At 52.9% G+C, this 17,062-nt stretch overlaps 4 protein-coding genes across 4 annotated transcripts; 2 read left to right on the top strand and 2 right to left on the bottom strand.

Annotated features, from left to right (window-relative positions):
* Positions 1-523: 523 nt before the first annotated feature.
* Positions 524-2,566, bottom strand: CONPUDRAFT_137239 (uncharacterized protein). Its single transcript, XM_007770397.1, has 3 exons — positions 2,457-2,566; positions 2,080-2,396; positions 524-2,028 (listed from the first exon to the last, which is right to left on the bottom strand). Exons 1-3 carry the CDS (start codon positions 2,503-2,505, stop codon positions 625-627), a joined length of 1,770 nt encoding a protein of 589 aa, XP_007768587.1. The 5' UTR covers positions 2,506-2,566; the 3' UTR covers positions 524-624.
* Positions 2,567-2,736: 170 nt separating this feature from the next.
* CONPUDRAFT_165392 (uncharacterized protein) lies at positions 2,737-4,281 on the top strand (the record flags this gene model as incomplete). The annotated part of the gene is made up of 2 exons (XM_007770398.1): positions 2,737-2,943; positions 3,007-4,281. The coding sequence occupies 2 exons, from the start codon at positions 2,737-2,739 to the stop codon at positions 4,279-4,281; spliced, it is 1,482 nt and encodes a 493-aa protein (XP_007768588.1).
* A 954-nt stretch (positions 4,282-5,235) lies between these two features.
* CONPUDRAFT_82214 (uncharacterized protein) lies at positions 5,236-7,118 on the bottom strand. The gene is made up of 3 exons (XM_007770399.1): positions 7,043-7,118; positions 5,814-6,981; positions 5,236-5,756 (listed from the first exon to the last, which is right to left on the bottom strand). The coding sequence occupies exon 2, from the start codon at positions 6,298-6,300 to the stop codon at positions 5,878-5,880; it is 423 nt and encodes a 140-aa protein (XP_007768589.1). The 5' UTR covers positions 6,301-6,981; positions 7,043-7,118; the 3' UTR covers positions 5,236-5,756; positions 5,814-5,877.
* Positions 7,119-13,643: 6,525 nt separating this feature from the next.
* On the top strand, positions 13,644-15,782 carry CONPUDRAFT_104400 (uncharacterized protein). The gene is made up of 11 exons (XM_007770400.1): positions 13,644-13,696; positions 13,766-13,778; positions 13,850-13,976; positions 14,033-14,104; positions 14,161-14,298; positions 14,381-14,530; positions 14,606-14,831; positions 14,905-15,005; positions 15,069-15,147; positions 15,204-15,467; positions 15,537-15,782. The coding sequence occupies exons 3-10, from the start codon at positions 13,918-13,920 to the stop codon at positions 15,444-15,446; spliced, it is 1,068 nt and encodes a 355-aa protein (XP_007768590.1). The 5' UTR covers positions 13,644-13,696; positions 13,766-13,778; positions 13,850-13,917; the 3' UTR covers positions 15,447-15,467; positions 15,537-15,782.
* The last annotated feature ends 1,280 nt before the right edge of the window (positions 15,783-17,062 follow it).

Here is a 17,062-nt window from a genome sequence, read left to right on the forward strand (position 1 = left end):
TTGGAATCGGCCATTGCTTCATTTCCGAACATAACTCACTTCCCTTGTTGTACAGTGCCATACTCACTCAGTCATCCAAAAGATATGTACATGAAAAGCGACAGCATATGCAGAGCATTGAGATTGCCAACTATTGGTCGTACTATCCCTGCTCCGACTCAGTGTCCAATTCCCGCTTAACAAAACAATCAAGCACATCATCAAGGGCGTCTGGAGCCTCATCTTCGCCCGAGTCCTCGACTCATGATCGCGTCACTATCCTGAGAATACGACGCATTGTACTCTTCTGTCTCGTGCCAATCCCAGTCCTTCACGTTCTCCTTGATCCACTCTACCTGACCAGGCGCGAATGGCATATCGCAGCCCAAGTTTCAACGTTTCAACACGTGGAGTTGCCTCGGAGGGCCGATCGGCTCGGGCCCCAGTTCAGGTTCCCAGAGCTTTGTTCCACTACTCACGAGGATGCGCCTGCAGAGCAGGCATGGTCCTCGACTCTAAGTCCCGTTGGAGGGCGTCACCAGGAGGAAATAGTGTGCATTTGAACAACATTTGAAGGTACGGTAGTATGTAGCTCGAGCTCGTCGTCGAGCACGTTGCCCAACCGTAATGGGCAGTGCTTCGGGACTAGGGAAAGCGGTTCAGCCCTTCGGTCATCTCTCTGCATGGCCTTATATCTACCCGGCACTTCACCGCTCTGTCCACAGAAGCAGCAGCAGCCACCAACTTCCAAAACTCTTTCTGCCACGTTCCCCATGTATATATGTGTGCAAGAAACGGAGCGCAGCTGGCGGACAAGTAAGCAATGGGCTCAACATCCGTGTACCGCGCCGTGTAGTGCTGTAAAGCCAGGTACCGCAGGTTCTCGAAGCGTTCCGACGGATCGAGCATCTCGGACAAGGCCAGGACATCGTCAGGGTGAACCAACACATCCACGTAGACGTTCCGGAGGTGCGGGCATGCTCGCAAGATTGCCGCGAGGTCGAGCATGCTCGTCGGGTCCTTGGGAAGCATTGTCGTGGAGTCCCGTGGGCGGATGATACGAAGCTTCTCGAGGAGAGGCCAGTGAGAAACAAGCTCGCTGAGCTGGGAGCCGCTGAGCTGGTCCTCGGCTGGGCAAGATTCAATAACCTCGACCGTTAAAGCCGTGAGATTATGAAACACGGTTAACTGACGTAGGGCCTCGTGCAACGGCGGATGGTCGTCTTCGGAGCGAATGAGTATATGGGTGATATGGAGATCCATGAGGGCCGAGTGAGAGATAAGGCGGGGAAGAGGGGATACGAGGGAGTACAGAGCGGATTCGTTCAGACCAGCTCTGACGCTGAGACTACGTACTACCGGAAAGCTCGGAGGTTCCAAGCCGGATGATGGCTGAGGAGAACTCTTGAACATGATGTCAAGAGCAATTAATACGTGCTCGTAAGAGTCAGCCTCGAGCGCGAGCGAGTCTACTTCATGGAGGTGGCTTTCCTTGTCCGGCGTGGAGTAATGATGGCCATGAAAGAGGACGAGTTCTAGAGCGCCAAGCTTCGACCGCTCTCTGAGAATTTCAAGAATGGTCTGTGGGGCAGGTAACCAGCCGGTGAGTGAATGGAGGTGCTCTAGTCGCTGAACGTATTGAGACAAGAGATCTGAGCGTATAGCGGGGAAAGGCATCACAAGATGGAGTGACTCGAGCGAGGGACAGAGGGCTGCCAGTGCAGCACTATCGCCATCTAGGTCCTCCAAATTGCTGTATGTAATGTCTAGGTGTCGAAGGCTGGGAGAAAGGACCGCCGAAAGCACAGACGTCGGGAGGCCGCCCGTGAGCTGCCGCAGTTTTGGAAATGGTATTGAGATAGGACGCTCAGCGAATGCGCCCAGAACACTTTCGCCAACCTTGTACTGCACCCTCAAGCCTCGAACTAACTTGGGCGAGGAGTGTAGCGTGCGATGCGCGTTGGCCAAAGGCGGCCCCATGGTCTTCACTCTTACAGACTTGCTCATGAAGCTATCCCAGTCGTTTCGTGTCATCTTGCGACGGAAATGCTGGCACAGTTTCAATGAGTATATTGTTCTATAACGGACCGTAGAACGTACAAGTACTTTCTCTTTCACTGGGTCGCATTCGCTCGAGGTTTCCTTTGGTTTCTTTAGATCCTTGAGGATCCAAAGGTCTCGGGGGAGACACTTGAGGAATTCAATAAAGTCTTCAATGTTCGCATATAGGGCATCAAGTGTGGGCTCGTTGAACGCGACGCATACCCTTGCTAAACGCGCTAAGGATGGTATATCGTTGAGGTACGCGCATATCGCCTCCAGGATGTGCGGAATGCGGGTCCATGGATGTAGTTCCGAATTGCTCGAACCATCTTCGAGATCGACCGGAGCTGTACACTCATGCGAGCTACGCTTGCCTGCTCGAAATGAGTCAGAACACCTTGGGTTGATCAGTGAGTCGGATGTGCCTCGCTCACCTCGAACACCTTTGACGTGGCCTTTGAGCAACTGCAGGGCGAGGTTCATTGGTGTTCGTTTGTTAGACACGAAGTAAGATGAGCGGTGCGCATTCTTATGGCGAGGCGTGTCACTCGGTCAAAATACAGCATGGTGTGCGGATAAGAGGGAAAGGTACTGTAGGGTACTGTAGGCTGTACAAACCTTGGCAACGGTGTGACATTGCATCGTGGCTGTGCTCAGCCCCTGTTTTCTAGTCTTCCCTTGTTCACGTCCACTACCTCTTGCCGGCATCGCGGCATGCATCCAGCTCTCCTCATCGACGAGATCTTCCTTATCATCTGTCAGTATCTATCCGATGACAAGACCTTGCTCAACAGCCTCGCCCGTAGTTGCAAACCGCTCTCAGACGTGGCACTCGACGAACTCTATGCGCACATCCACTCGCTTCATCACCTGTTCATGTGCCTCCCCAAAGATTTGGTGCAAATAGAACGCCATGAGATCGTATGTACTCATGCATCATGGGGTTGCTTCGCCTATGAACCAAGAGCTAAGTGATTCTTTCAGAACTTCAAACGTCCCATCCAAACCTCCGACTGGGCTATCTTCCGCAGGTATGCCTACCGTGTTCGAACGCTTGAGACGAGGCTCCACGACCCTGCCAACCTCCGCGTAGGAGAGAGTATCTCCCTCGCAATGCTTCGTGCCAATGACACCCCTCTGCTTCCTTGCTTGCACACATTACACTGGGAATGGAATCCCGCTTACAGGGCTCCGCTCGTCGATATCGTCCGCGTGCTCGTTGGACCATCCCTGCGCGTTGTTTCCCTTATTCATATTGGACTCTCTGATCCTACAATCATACCGATGCTCGTTGAAAGGATGCCTGCTCTACACAGCCTATCACTTAGCGGATTCTCTAGCTTTCGAGGAGAAATACTCAATACACTTCAGTCAATATTAACCGAGAATCTGCCAAGGTTTGCTGGACTAATAACCTTTGCCTATTTGGATGGCCCTTACATTGAGCCGCAGCTCATGTCAGTTATTTCTCATCTTCCCAAGCTGGAATGCCTCAGACTCTCCCAACCCTTGTACTACGACGATCCCGCTACCAATGTATCTTTCACGCAATTCTCAAAGCTCAGATCTTTGTCCATGCGCGGCAACGGCCATGCTACGTCTTGGAACAAATTCGTGGTCTCATCCAAAGATGGCTTCCCATTTCTTGAAAGCCTCGACTTGACATTTGAGATCAACTTGATTCCATCTCGATTGCAAGACATTGCATCAGCTCTCGCGTCAAGTCCTATTTGTGAACTAAGCCTGCATCCACCTTGCACTCTTCCTCTAGATCATGCGCTCACAGGGGACATCTTCCTTCCATTTACCCGCTTTACTCAAATGCAGAAAGTGTATCTTCATTCCGAAGGCGAGATGGCTATCGACGACTCCCACATTGCGACGCTGGCCACCGCGTGGCCTGACCTTCGTCAGCTGATAATGATAGCAAACAATGAGCAGAAACGTCTAACATCGGGCGTTACATTCAAAGGGCTCTGTACTTTACTCCGCGGCTGTCGTCAGCTACACACATTCTGTCTTCCCCTCGACCTAGTTCAGGAGCCATTGACGGACACCCCTGTGTCCGAGCTTCCGCGCAACTATCTCATCACGCGTATGGACATCTGGGGTTCGGCTGTTGCGGACACAGATCACGTCGCCCGCTGCTTCTCGCAGATGTTTCCGCGGCTCGAAAGAATCTTTTGCATCGACAATCGTTGCGACAACAAGGCGTGGGCTACGTTCGAGAGGCTAGTGCGACTCGTCACATTGCGATGAAGGTGATGGGAGATAGGCACAGCAGGTGGACTTGGTTAGGCTTCGTACGTCTATCAGCCGAGTCTCTAAGGAATGAGATATGCGTAGAGAACGCGGCGAGAGCGCTGCCGTCCTTTGGTCAAGCACGTGTCGAGGTTTGCAAGGAAGATTGCGATCTGAGTAAGTGTTGGGTGCAAAAGGCTGGCGCAGTGCCCGGGACAGGCTCACCTCGAACGTTTCGAATTATTTGGTGAGTTAGGTCCTTCGAGTTGTGCTGCAGCGAGAAGGTCGTCCGGAGATTCAAACAGCATACACTCTTATACGATAGTTTGTCACCCATTCCCAGTACAGCATTGTCACGCGCTCATGAGAATGGGCAGCCTGGCACTGTTGGCTGTCCGTTGTGTTTCGCGGTCGACTTGGACATAATGGATGAGGTATTGATACTGAAGCCAAGTGAGAGCAGTGCTTGTCAAACAAAAAACATCGAGCCGTTGCCAGTGTTAATGCCTGTTGCTAATTGAATGCTGAACGTTGAACGTTGAGCCCGCGACTTGCCGGTCGGTGGGTAGAGTACTTGGTTCAAGGTTAGATGTAGATGCGCCTTACCTGCCTCCTCGACGCTCGTCGTAAAGCAAGAAAAAGCATACCAGTATTCAACAAGAGAGCAAAGTGACGTGCAATTGATTACCGAAGATACCGTAGCATTTAGCTCAAGCTCGTCGTCGAGCACGCTGACCAACTGTGGGAATAATTGACCGATCGGGACTCCCCGAAACGCCACCGGGCGGTGCTTCGCGCGACCGTCACAGGCTCCGTTTGTTGACTCGTTGAGGAACATTTTTACAATAGACTCGCCAGCAACAGAAAATTGCGTCGCCTTTTTCTCTCTCGCAACCATGCTCGTCGCCTCCCTCGTTCCCTTCTCTCACCCTACAGTCGCAAATCGAGTGTAACGATTCTGTGAGCATGAGCATGGCATTGGGCATATCATGAGGATGTGGCGACGATGCAGCTAGTAGGTATGGGTATGGGTTTATCGAAAGGCAGGCGCGGCGAGCGCGCGCACTGCTCGGCAGTAGCGAGGCGAGTCCCGTGTGCGGCCTGCCGCCCGGATGGTATATCACCGACCGGAAGTGAAACGGGCGGCCCAGCACGCACGCTATATAGTACTAGGTATGTAGGTGGTGTCCGATCTCCGCCCTGTGGCAAACAAAAACGATACTAAAATATTTATGTTATATGATGTAGAGCTAGCTTGCGATACGAACGTGAGGATGGACGATTGATGACGATGACGATGAGAATGCGATGATGAAAATAACTGCAAAGGGACGCGGCGAGGTGAGCGCAAAGGATGCGCCTGCGTTGCGTTTGAGTGGTGATGGTGTCATTGGTGGGGATGAGTGCGATGATGGTACAAATGCGAGAGACAGTTGGCATGTGGCTGGCCGAATGAGCGCGATGCATCAATATATGGAAGGACACAGTCCGTTCTACAAGTACAGGTGAGTAACGTGCATATATGCGATGCCAGCGGAATCCAAGCTCACCCAGGTAGTACAGTGCGCAATAGCGTACAAGTAGTCGTGCAAGTGTCCGTGAAGCAGACGGAATCTATGTGGACCTGCCAAGATTCAACATCCAATCCCCACCGGCCTGAGGCTGCGTGAGCCCCAGAAAAAGCGTAGCCTGCTGCAGTACGTCCACGCGCTTCCAGCCGTGGGCCAGCTCGGCGTCCGGTAACCCCGGCCAGGCCTTACACCGCAGCCGAAATGTTTCTTCGACACTCGCGCGCATATGCGAAGGAACAAGCATTTGTTTCTCTGCTGGCGTCAATGGCGTGTTGAACGCTTCGAAGATCGCCTGGAATACGTCCAGACACCGAATACCCGAACTCCGCTTCACGAAGATCTCCCAGTCCGGGTAGTGCTTGACTTTGATGACCATCTTGGTGAGTGGTTCGCTTGTAGCAAGTTTGTGATGGTCCTCCGGGGCGAGCCGCCGTACATGCTCACCCGAAAATCGGTGGAATCGCATCAGGTCGATGGGGAAGGCGACATCGAAATGAAGCTGGTATTTCGCCTGGCCTTGCACCTTTGGCAGGAGTTGCCAGTGGAGGTTGACTGATGTCGCAGGCCGTCTTGACCCTGGGTAATGTTGACGTCAGTTGACGATGAAAGGGACTACTGGAGACACCGAAGACATTGACATCGTCAACGGCGACGATGACACCAAGGGGACTCACCTAGGTGGGTGCTGGGGGGCAATGGCCTCCCGTAATATGTCCCGGCTTTGTTGCCCATTCTCATGGTCAAAGCCTCTCCGTCGCTCTCGTACGCTGCATGGCCGAAGGATGACGACCTGTCCCGCCTTGAGGAGGGCGGTGCTGGTGTCACTGAGCGCTGCTTCAGTGAAGAAGTAGGCTTTATCGGGGTGGGAGGGTGCATCGGCGCCTGTCTGCTCATCGGCCGAGGGGTGGCACTGTCCTCTGGGAGGAGTGTCCGCCTCGGTATGAAGGGTGTCTTGGGAATGGAACATTCTACAGCGGGCTCCTGTGTGGATCTGCGCTTGAAGGGGTTTCTCATCGTGAAGAGATCGTAACGGGTGGGCGTGTCGTAGGAGTCGTAGCGATGGGCACTGACTATGCAGTCGTGGGCGAGGGTATGTGCGAAGAAGAGGGCTGGGACTGTGGGGACGACGAGGAAGGTCCAGACGAGACTGATTGCCAGCCAGATGGTGAGCATGTGAGGGGATATATGGGCGAGAGGTAGATGTGTACCTGTCGCAGCGACGATAAACGCACGAGCAGTAGGTCTTTGAAGCCTCGTAGACCCGCACGGGCTCACGCAGTCCAGTCCTGCGTCTGATATGGAGCAGGAAGACGCGTGTTGGGACTGGAGGGTGGCGAGTGGGGGAAATAAGTGTCCTCGAGTCCAACACGAGGCGAGCTACACGGGGCGCAACCACTTGCCCATATCTGGAACCTACGGACCCAATCACACCGCGACCCCACGTCACGTGAGCAGAAGTCAGAGCCACGAAACATGCCCTGGCAGCTCTGATGCACTGAACCGCTAACCGGCACGCTTCCCTTGCCACTTACATCGCCAGCGCAGCGTGCATCAGATCCCATACCAGCCTCGTGATAGCAGTAGCTTCATCCCCACTGACCTGGCAGTCCCCTCCACAAACAAGCTTTCCGATTGGCGCCGAAGCAAGGTTTTGGGCTATCTGCTTTCTCACAACTTTTACTAGGGCGCAACAAACGTCCAACAAACCCATCTCAGTTCACTTGCACGGCCGAGGAATCTCCCGTCGGAGCAAGTCGGAGACACGGCGGCGCTAGATCTTCGCTGGGCTTCACTAGCACTTCTACAGTCTCACGTTTTCCACGATTAACGGTCTGCACGTTTTTCGGTGAAGGGGGCCAGTGGAGCAGGAACAAGTGCTATGATCGAATACCTACTCTTTTCAAAGCCTTGCGTGCTAGTCCCAAGTCTAGCCCCCGCTACGACTCGCATTACATACTTTGGGGTGCTACACCGCTGTACTTGCCAAATTCTAGTGTCTTCTAAACGGCTTGTGAAGTCACGATCGCGACGTCGACCTCGCACCCCCGTTTTCTCCGCACCCGATCTCCCTTTCGAAGGGGGCAGCCCTGAAAGAGCCCTAATTGCGCCCCATTTCCCCGGCGAAAACATATCCTTTGTTTGGGCCAATAACCTCCCTTTGCCTATTTTAGCCCGTACCGTCGTTGCGGATACATCCGAGGGGGAGGCCTGCCACCGGTGGTCACGGGGAGTGTACCGCGCAGGGCAGGAAAGGCATGCAGGCACCAGAGCCCGTCCTATAGTCGCCGTCTTCAAATGCGCCTCTCGGTCAAGGTTGGCTACCTTCAAATTCGAACGAATACTCCAGAACGTTCGACCCATCGCTGCTGCTGCTTGCGGCTATCGTCTATATTGGTTCTGGCTGGGCGTGTACCTTGTTGGACCGTACAGTATCTTCAGATCAGCACGGGTTGGTCCCTTGCCCTCAGCGGTTCAGCCCAAGGTGATCGTTTGCGGTATGTAACGGCAAACCGACGAAAGCGGGAGACTCACCCTCACCTCCTTGCTGACCGCGGTAGGACCGATCGGAGACGAGAGCCCTTGCCTGTCTCGCAGGTGCCCAATCTCAGTCCCAACAGGTCATCTTTGAAGGATATCGCCCGCCTTGATCTGTATCCGTACAGAAGACCCTCTCCGGGGAGGCTTCTCGGGACATGCTTCTTGTTGTACGTGTTGATTTATTAATGGCATGATCCATCGTTCGCTCTCGCAGCTTCCTGATACACCGGCGCTATAAACAAAGACTCAGGGGCTACATTGACCGCATCTATTATCGCCCACTAGTAATGAAGTGCTCGCCGGTACTTCTGTGGACACTCGGACACGTAAAATCGGGTGCCCCGGACGAAGCCAAGTTGGTCAAACCCCAGGCAGATCCACCACCAAGATAAGCTCGCATCAACCCTCAGCCACCGGCTGTCCGACCAGCCTCCCGTTTCGCCTCAATCAATCTCACCATCGCGAAAGGAAGCACGTCTCAATATCGGAGCAGCTGCGTTCACTTCTGGTAGTGCACCCATCTTATGCTAATACAATGCTCTTATCAAAACATGAGTACATCCATGAGTTCTTGGAGCACGCCAGCACGGTAACGTTACCCAGGAACCCGGAACCGGCAGCTCTTTGCGACGAGGCGGGCCGCTATTAGTATATTCCTCTAGCTTAGCTTATCGTGCCAACGGAAGTACAGCTTTCATTTAGTCGCGGCGTCCGGGATACAGATTATGGGGGAGGCGTGTTCTGACACCGCAAATCGTCGAGTCGTCCATAGTGTCGCGGCGCAGGCCGGGTCTGCGCCGCGGAAGCGAATAGGGTTTACCGAATTTCCTCCAACGGGCAGGTCTCGTAAGAAAGTGGAACCTGTTGGCTTACTGCTGCGAACCCGTACGCTTGCAATACGCCCAGCGACAAAACGAATTCTCAGCTTTCATAATTAGCCAGGTCACCATCGGCGAACGTGTTGGCATGGTCACTATATTTTATTTTGTAGTCAGGAAAATGCAGCACTGGCGAGCGTCATGCCTGCAGGCAGCTGCGCGACCAGGTCCCGAGGACCCGTGACGCGCTCAGAAGCATGCACCACAAACCCGACAGGACAGACACGAATTCAAAGCAAGATTCTCTGATTTTCGCGGACAGAGAAGCCTTCGGCCGAAAGATAACAATTCGAGCCCACCACGGAGTTGACGCGTGTGGCTTCACGTACCTCGAAAAATGAGAGTTCCAGGTGTCAAATGAGCAAATGACGTGCGATTAGAAGTAAGATGTTCTTTGTGTCATGCTGTATGTCGCTGCAGAAGCTCGACATACGGCCGTGTTGTACACGCAGCAGACGCATTGCACGGTTTGAGAGGGGTGACATCATCAGGACGCGTCCACGTACCTGATACTCGCATATACTAAGTGCCAGCTATAGAGCATTAACGAGGAATAATGGAGGACGTCGCGCGAAGTGCAGTTAGGTGCTATTCAGCTTTTCATACCGGTATGCGCGGGATCAGAGAGAAAGAGGGAGATCGACGAGCTACCAGGCTGGTATCAATGAGGAACAGGCTCGACCACCGCATTTCACCTTTGCTACATGATCGTCAGAGTAGATCCAGAGCCACTTGTCTCGAGAAAATGGGCTCTTCTCCTGAAGACCACGACCCAGATGTGCGATAAGGGCCAGAAGGAAACGAAGCACGCGAGCAAAGCAGGGCGTAAGTAGCGCAGACTCGGGTTATTAGCCTAATGTAAAATCAGGGTATCGCCGGTGCTATTTCATTCGAACAGAGGCTATCATTGGCAATGAGCAAACCATCTGCTTAGCTTTGACGCGACAGAATGCGTCGCAGATCACGGAGGTGAGGAGCATTATTTACCCGGAGGATAACCGAAGACTATCTCCAAGTTCAATATCCAGCTGACGGAGAACAGACGACAAGAAGAGCGGGCCCGTTCCAGTTCGTCAACCAGGGCGATCAAACACGTATGTGAGCACTAGACCAGCCTAGTGTGCGTGTCGCTGGCGAGCTAGCCATACCGAGAGGTCGTCGTCCAGATAGCAACCATAGAGAGCCTCATGTGGAATCAATTGACGCTGGGCAAGGGCTTGGAAGGAGATGAAGCTGAGAAGAACGGATAAAGTTTGAAACATTCAAATGCAAAGGTTAAAATATTGAAGCAGATGAATCGCTGAGTGCGCTCTTCCGAGAACCTGGAAACGAAGCACCCGGAACGGAGAGCTCCTGAGTCACGACTTCAGCATCGTGTTGTGGAGAGATGTGGGGGCAAGCTTACTCAAGTTTTGGTTTTGGAAATCGTGTGGCGTAGTTTCTTCCGCGGGAGATCAGTTATCTGGACCATAGTAGCAATTGACTCAACATACTGGATGGCTCAAGACAAGAAAACGCTGAAAATAACACAACGTCAATAGTCCGTTGATCGTAGAATACGCACCAATGTATACCGCCAACTTGCGCCGCTAATTTTACCGTAACGCACTCTCATCCTGCAACTGGAGGTCGACGTGAAACCGGTTGCTCCTCCATAATTTCAACACGGCCCGCCATCGAGAAGTGAATGAAAATTGAACGCAAGCTTCGGTATGGTTCGGTCCGGTGGCGAGCAGACTATGATGGAAGCTTGTCAATATTGTATTGAAGCCACAATCAGAGAACTCGCTCACGGCCTCACTGATCAGGATGATCTCTCCGGACGTTTCCCTTCATCAATCTGAAAGAAAACGTATTCGGTCCGAATTCCTGCGACGCACGAGTCTCCTGTAACACGGCACGCGTTAGGCTAATGCGTGGCGATAAGCAATCTGCGTGCGACGACGACAACTGATCACGGCCACAGTGCGATTAATGTGACATGTAAAACAGCAGCACGACGATCATGACGACATCACGCTCTGAGAGAAAGGGCGGATGACCCACCAGCATGTGCCAGACATGAGTTCCCCGCGTACGACTCAGTCATAGGATGTGTAACAGTCGGCATTGCCCTCAGTGAACGAAACGAAGGCGTACCTCCATTTGATATCAAGTCTGTCTCGTCTTGGCTAGCGCCGTGGAGGAATCATGAGGTCGATCGACCTGAAAACACGAGTTGTGGGGTTCGTCGGCCGCCATAACGCATGATCGCTGCTGGTATTTGCTGGGACGCCGTCATGAGAGATAAGGTACGCACCTGATGGCCGGCAGAACGTCAAACGGGGACCTCAAACACGACGAGACATGTAGGAGTAAGGTCGGCCTGCGCGTTGGTAGAGGATCGACATTGAGCTTGGGTTACGGGCGCACGAAAAGTTCTTCAAGCAAGGTGCATATAAGTAGCGGCACCTCCGTCATAACTGAAGGTTTGCAACGCATTATAATATTGACTAGGGTTGGATGGCACCATCGAGTGTTAATTTGGCGGTCAGCCCTAGATAATCGCGGAGTACTCAATCATGAGCGTAGCTGTATGCACGTTGTGATGTGTGAGTAAAACCGAGAACTCCATTGGATGCTGTTGAGTCGCAGAGCAAAATAAGAGCAAGCTGTCGATAAGTTGTAGAGGTCGGCATCTTCCGATTTGCGGAATAGCTGTAAGAACTTTAAAAGTAAAGTTCAAGGTCTCGTCCAGCACGTCGCTCTGTCCTACAGTTTACTGGTCAAAAATTTCTGCTCTTCTACAGTTTTGATCTCAAGCGATGAGCTTTCATGCTACTGACTAATCGACCGAGCGACGTCCGGGTCGCAGCCACAGCCGTGTGTGGCCGCTTTTCGGTCAAGCTCAGAACTTCCAGGATAGCGACGACAAAGGAAGTGGAAGAAGCAATAAGGCAAGCTTTCCTATCAACCCGCATCGACATGTCGACACAGCTGCTGCCTACTGCTGCTCGAAAGTCGAGAGTGCACGTCTCAGATCGGTGTTGGTCTCTACCACTGACACCAACAGACAGAGCTTTACTCGGCCCGAAACGGCCGGTCTCCCGATTCCCGACATCGACTGTGGACCAACTTTCATCATGCTCAACCACGGTCTCATTTCGCATCCATGCACGTCACACCTGGACCCCTGCGAGCCGATATACGTCAGGCAGAGCCGCTACACCTTTCTCGCCATTCGTGTTTGTTCTGGAACAAAACGTGTACGACCTTCCGTAAACCACCATGCCCGAACATCACGCGTCATGCTCTGCGGCGCTGTGATGTCAACGCCATCAACCCCAGTTTTTGAGGGCTTTCCCCGCAATTTTGGACATAGATGAAGGCAGGTTTTGCTTCTGATGTGCCTATCATCAGCCCTCCTTTCAGGGCTTACAGGGGCTGACTTTCCTCCGATGCGGCGGTCGAGCCTCGAGGACGGGCAAGGCTGGCATTCCCCTCATTTCGCTTCGCGAGTACTATCTCAGCTGACCCAGAAGCTCAGAGAGTATTGCTTGATTGCTTATCGTGCGAGCATCACATGCTCAACTCAGCAGTATCTACACCCACGGGCATAGCCATCACACCTCACGGCCGCTAGAACTCGCGCTTGCACCCTTACGATGCGGAATAACGGGAAGCCTGGATCTTTCGAGGCTCTGGAGAGAATAGGGGTGTGTAGTGGAGGTTCAAGGAGTAGAAGTGTGAGTGATCCGAAGTCGATATCATGGTGCCAGAGGAAATGGTGAGTGACGATATCTGCACCTTCTCTGATGATAGCGAAACTGGCGGGTTCGCATGGTACCCCTCAATAACCTTACTCTATTCATCTCCGCGAGCTACTACGCCGTAAGCTGAAGAGGGGAAGGTGGGGAGGCCAGAGCGCTCCAAGCGAGCCTCGCGCCGTAGATGCCACTGATCATAGACTACAGTATGGGCTATGGTCACATCATGATTAGCCCATGTCCTTGATGCGCGGATGCTCAAACCATATCTTTGTCTGCATTTGCCTTCGCCTTGAGAGCGCCGCAGCCGTCGCAGCGATTACGCACCGTACGGTGTTTATTCATGACTCACCCTTGGGGTTGGAACAATGACGAAGCGGGCCCACCCCGCTGCTTCCCATCCCACACTCATCATCCCCTCATGAGCTCTCAGGGAAAAAAACAAGGTCATACACCCGCCAACACTCGCAAGCCCAAGGCTTCGCGCGCAACACGGCATAGCTGGCTCATCAACGCATCTGGATATCTCAAGGGAATCCTACTTTGCAGCATATTCCAGAGTCTTGGCCTGTTCCCTCAGGTACCAATTACGGTGCACTGGCAGGACGCCAAAGGCTGGATCGATCGGCAGTTGCTGCAAGGAACGGACAACACAGTCCTAGATCCCGTCGAGCACGTCTTACGTGTTGCGCCTGTTATTGTAAGTGTTCGGGTGTCATCGTGGAAGTGCTGTTCTCAGAGCCCTCCTCACCCTCTTGATTTATGACAGGATACACACATCGGTGCGGCTCAGCGTTGCTGCGGCCTGCGAGCGCTAGGGGCCAACATACTAACATACAACGCACGTTCGTAGATTTGCCTTGGCTGATCCGCTCGGTTGGGTACCAGAACAATGTCACCGCCGTTGATCTGGAGGGGGCGATGCCTTGCCACCTCGATATCCCACGTCTGCGTGAAGGGCATGTCGGCGGGTTCTTTTGGTAAAAACCTCATCCGATAGTTGTTCATGCCTGTTACCCTTACTCAATGAGCATAGGTCTGTATACACTGCATGTCCGGACACTGCGGCCGAAGGTGATGACTTCCTGGGCGCTACATGGCGCGTTCGGTGATATACCCCGTTTTCTCGTATCATGGTCTCGTCTCTGACTGACCTGTGCAAAGAGATACCCTTGAACAAATCGACCTCGCTCGCGGATTGATCGACAAGTATCCTGATACGTTCAGCTTCGCGCTTACCGCGAGCGACATACGCGACGCCTTCTCAGCAGGCAAAATTGCGAGTCTGCTTGGCGTAGAAGGGTAGGCCATTTCAATTCAGCATGTCAAGGAGCCGTCATAAAGCTCATTAATAATTTGTCCCAACATTTCCGCTTGTGCATAGTGCTCATCAAGCCGGTAACTCGATCGCGGTTGTGCGGCAGTACTACGAGCTTGGCGTGCGATACATGACGCTTGCGCATTTCTGCCACAATGTGTTCGCAGACTCGGGTGGAGCCATCGAGCCTCATCCTCCGAGACACGGCGGTCTCAGGTGTGATTCCATACATACTCGCTTCTATTCTTGCTAATAATGCGACGCTGTTGTCATCATGTCCTCTCCTCCTAGCCCTCTTGGGCTGAAACTCGTCGATGAGATGAACCGCCTCGGCATGCTCGTCGACATTTCGCACGTCTCAGACGACACCGCGCGCCAGGCGCTGCTTCACTCGCGTGCGCCGGTGATATGGTCGCACTCCTCCGCTCGCGCTGTGCATGATGTAGCGCGGAACCTTCCAGACGACATCCTCCGCATGGTCGGCTTCGGAGAGGGACAAAAAGATGCGGTCATAATGGTGCGTTCACGCGGATGAAAAAATGCGATTAGAAGTATGCGATTCATGTAAACTCAGCCGATCCCATGCGCAGGTGAACTTCGTTCCGGTGTTTATTGCACCAGAAGGCGAAGCGACAGTCGCACGCGTCGCAGATCATGTCGAGCACATTGCAAGTGTGACAGGAAAGGAACAGTGAGCCTCGTTCCCACTGGGCCGCGTCTCGACATGTGGAATTGTTCTGATGGTCTATTCCAGTGTGGGGATGGGCAGCGACTTCGATGGCATCCCAAATGTTCCCAAGGGCCTCGAGGACGTGTCGAAATACCCTGCTCTCGTTCGTCTTCCTTTTTGCCAGCGATTCTTTTCGGATTGATCGGCCGAATTGTAAAGGTTGCAGAGCTGCACAAACGCGGGTGGGCGACGGAGGAACTTGCTGGCTTTACGAGCGGCAATTTCCTTCGTGTCTTTGCACGGGCTGAGGAAGTCGCGCAGGAGCTGAAAAAATCCGGCATGCAACCCGTGTATGATTTGTACGACAAACGGACGGATATCCCCGAGAGTGTTCCAGAGGGCGAGGAGGTATGTGATTCGCACGTTTCAGGGGTGGTGTTGCCAGGTAAAGAGAAATACTGAGTAGACGAATGTGACGCGCCGGTACGTGTTGGATAGTCTCATACGAAAAGAAATAACCCAATTATCATGTTTCTGATTTCAATTTGTTAGACAAGGTACAGTGGCTGCTAGCAAGATACACCATCAGTCGTATTTCAAGTCGCCATTAAGGACTTCGTCGTAAATCGGCCACTGCCTCCCCATCCACGTCGCCAGACTCGTATGGTCGGCATAAGTGTCGTTGGTGTTGGGATGAACTAGGACACTAATAATTATCGCATTGTGTCAGCGCAATAAGCTTAGAGACGAGTGCAAAAGGCGTACTCGCACAGGCCACGGTTCACCGCGAGCCAGGAGAAGAAGGCACCGGTCTCGTGCGGAGTGGTCGTGTCCACCTCAAACTGAGCGGTGGGGTGCGGTCCTGCAGCAATATGGTCGTGAGTAACTGCACTTTCTCAGATATATGTCAAAGAAATTAGTCTCACCAACTGGGACGTCATGCATGGCAAATATCTTGAGCTGTAACATGATGAGCTGAATGACCTGCAAGAGCAAACTATGGCACTGGAAGGCCCACCTCTGGGAACTCCTTTCTGATACGCGCGTGAAGCTCCCTCGCGCATTTCACAGCCTTGGGGTTCTCCTGGATGTAATAGACTGTATACGACATATAAAAACGAACATTCCGTAGACAAAAATGCTGCTCTCATCGGCGACTCACTATGGAAGTCAAAGCCACTCTTGGGGTGCTCGAAACCCTCCGGGAACTCGTCGTAGGCCTTCGACCTCGGTGCCGGGGTGTTCTCAAAAGGCACGTCAACGGTTAGGCCGATGTGGTCAAATAGTCCATTCTTGGTGAATTTGTTTACGGACTCGGACATGATGATGGATGATGTACGGAGGAGAAGTTGCTGTGCGAGGACGGATGTAGAACACTGTTGTGAGATGTCCGTCGAGAAACCAGAGGCATTCTTATATGCAAGTATTATACTTCGCTAGTTACAGCAAGACTCGCTGGTTGCGATCGCGTGAAGTGCCAAACAATGGCCTGACCCTCGACAGGGCAAGGATCTGAATAGACGCGCTCCTTCGCCTACGCACACCCCTGAAGGGATTTAGTCACCATATCTGATAATTTGAAGGTGAACCGAAGAAGATACGTCAGCGCCCGCCCAGGTCCGCCCACGGGTGGACCCATCCTGACCTACACTGGCTTAGTCATGACTAATCCTCTTCTCGTTGTCCGTGATGTGTCGGTCGCGAGAAGCGCACTTGACTGACCACGGCTGTGAGCAGCACTTACCACTCCGTCGCTGTTTCCCCGGACAACCACGGACAACTGCACTCCTTTTCCGGAGTTGTCGGGATTCAGCGGTTCGCATCTCCAGAGTTTCGCCAATTGACGGCTTCGCATTCGCACCGCTGCCAATTCCTTAGAAAATGTTTAGTCACTTCACTTCATTCGTTTAGTAAGGGTACAGTACACCAATCAAGGCTTCTTCTTTACCAAGAACGCCTTCGCCAGAGCGGGCACGGGAGGGGGCTCGCGTTACAGTGACCAACAATTCAGAGGAACTGTGTCATATCACAGAGGTCCGTGCATCAACCGCTGGTTTGTTCAATGCGAAGAACGAATG

Source organism: Coniophora puteana, assembly GCF_000271625.1.
Source record: "Coniophora puteana RWD-64-598 SS2 unplaced genomic scaffold CONPUscaffold_6, whole genome shotgun sequence".
NCBI classification, from domain to species: domain Eukaryota; kingdom Fungi; phylum Basidiomycota; class Agaricomycetes; order Boletales; family Coniophoraceae; genus Coniophora; species Coniophora puteana.